Below are 2,222 nucleotides of genomic sequence, written 5' to 3' on the forward strand. Positions count from 1 at the left end.
TGAGTATCGACGGTGAAAAGGGACGAGAGTTTCGAGGGCCACAAAAATTTACAAGGTTCCTGCTAACTGTGGACAATACAAATATATCGTCTAGTGTGGAAGGTACGCTGGATCTGATTGATGAGGATCTAGCGCAATTTTCGGAAAGATGTCTGAATGCTGTAACTGAATCGAGTATGGTTTTGAAGGAAAGTGTCAATGTTGCTTGGATCAGTCCTCCAGCAGGCAGTGGATGTATCTTAATTAGGTACCACAATATCTTATATTTGCTATTTATTTATTAAAAATTAGAAATAGAGATAAGAGGAAGCTATCTACAGTTGAAAAATTTGAAATGTATAGCTCACGATCATTGGAATGAAGTGCATTATTAGAATGCGTTCATTTGGTACTAAGTGAAAACAAGACTTAATGCAAATAGTAGATTACACCATTGGGCCCATAAACTATTTTCTAGAAGATATACCTGATTGTGTGAACAGTTTCATTTTGATATACGTAAGTTTACATTTAGGGCCGTGTAACATAGGAGTATTTGTTGGATTAATGAAATAGTTTGGATTAAGTTCCAAAAAAGGAACAAATGACATCTCGCTTGAAACTCGATTTAATAAAAACTAGAAGAACGAAAAAATAGTTAGTGCCAAGGACTGACGGCTTGAAAATCATGGAGACAGGAATATAAAAATAGACCACACAATTTATATACGGATACGAAATGATGAAAAACTGATAACCAAAAGTCCAAGTTAACCAATCTGACCTGTAAATCGAACTACAAAATAATTGCGCCAAGCAGACGGCCTTGGAATTAATCGTCGATCCTTTAATTATGATTCCACTTACCTATTTATGATTTTCTAGCCGGTTTCATTATTTCTGTTTTCATGATATTCAAATAATTACTCCTTAGCACTAATCATTTCTAATTTCTCCCATTTTCCTAAACAGAACAACACCAGAACGCCCTGTTTAGGCGATTTTTTCGCAGAGCGTTTTTTTTGTTTTTGGGAAGATTTCACAGTTTTGTAATGAAAGCTTGTCGATTTTACGACTGCAGTTACATTCAACAAATTAGTTTTCTAAACCGGTGTTATCTATTTTTCAATTGTGAAAAATTTTCCCAATATTTCTACGAAGATTTCACACATGTTTTGAAATTATAACATATTCTAGTATTTTTCAGGTTTGCTATGAACTGAACAACGCTCGTCCTGGACGATTGTTTGTTTGGCATAAGTTGTGAGCTTCCGAACATTGTAATGCTTCAAATTAAAGTTTTCAATTGTTTGTGTCTGTTGAATATGTTTCAAAAAGTCAGAATATGCCATTGTTGGATGATGTCTTTTTTTTTTCGAGTGCCTTTTATAAAGAATGTCAAAGCATGGTATTGGATTGTCATCATACCCTCTGTAGTGCCCACTGACATATAACTGTACTCGAATGTTTACTGGGCGCTAAACTTTGTGCGAGAGAGTGGTAAAATCCCTTCCGAAACGGAAGTTCTGTATGCGCCGCATTGTGTTTAGGGAGAGAAGTGCAGTAATTAATTTTCTCCATTTTTTCTATATGGTTACATATAAGATTTTCTTGATGACTGATTGTCTTGGAGAATGTCAATACAGATTTTCAAGTGACAATTCATCCGTCTATGGAAATGGTTTTTTGATATTTTCTCCTCAAAGGATATATTTTTCAAATAAATGGATTAAAACAAAATTCCATTGAAAATAATTCATCAACTATGTTACTAACTGATCAAAATAGATAGAAGTCGAAAAATTCTGAGGATATACAGGGTGTTTCAGAAGTACATGTACATCTGAACACCCTAGGATCAGGGGGTGATTCTGAGCAGAAAAGTCCTCTTGCACTTTTTGATCAGACTCACCCCTAAAAAGTTATTGGCAATTAAGGCTGGGCCAATAGAGAGTGATTTTTAAGCGGGCGCACATCCATGTAATATGCAGCATATGTGTGTGTGCCCGCCCCACCATTCTACGAGACAAAATAGCGCAACGATATTGCTCTCTCTCTCTCTCTCTCTCTCTCTCTCTCTCTCTTCGCTGGAATGACGAAGAGGGGAGAATGAATGGGGGAACGTAATTCCCCCTCCACACGCAATGGAAGGACCAAAGAGGATAGACCTGAGTAGAGGCCGGGATCAGGGGGTTTGACTGACTCCAAAAATTTTAGTTGGTACCCCACGGGAAAGGCGGCGT

The 2,222-nt window shown here is 36.9% G+C and overlaps 1 protein-coding gene across 2 annotated transcripts in view; it reads left to right on the forward strand.

The window, feature by feature from the left end:
• Window positions 1-2,222, forward strand: part of LOC107036100 (spondin-1) — a gene marked incomplete at its 5' end in the record, with an annotated part of 533,388 nt that continues 531,166 nt past the window's right edge. For both annotated transcript variants that reach the window (XM_015253838.1, XM_015253840.1), the window contains 1 exon segment: window positions 1-247. In XM_015253838.1, coding sequence (XP_015109324.1) covers window positions 1-247 — 247 coding nt within the window.

Source organism: Diachasma alloeum, unplaced genomic scaffold, assembly GCF_001412515.2.
Source record: "Diachasma alloeum isolate Michigan unplaced genomic scaffold, Dall2.0 Dall_scaffold_00204, whole genome shotgun sequence".
In the NCBI taxonomy this organism is placed as follows: domain Eukaryota; kingdom Metazoa; phylum Arthropoda; class Insecta; order Hymenoptera; family Braconidae; genus Diachasma; species Diachasma alloeum.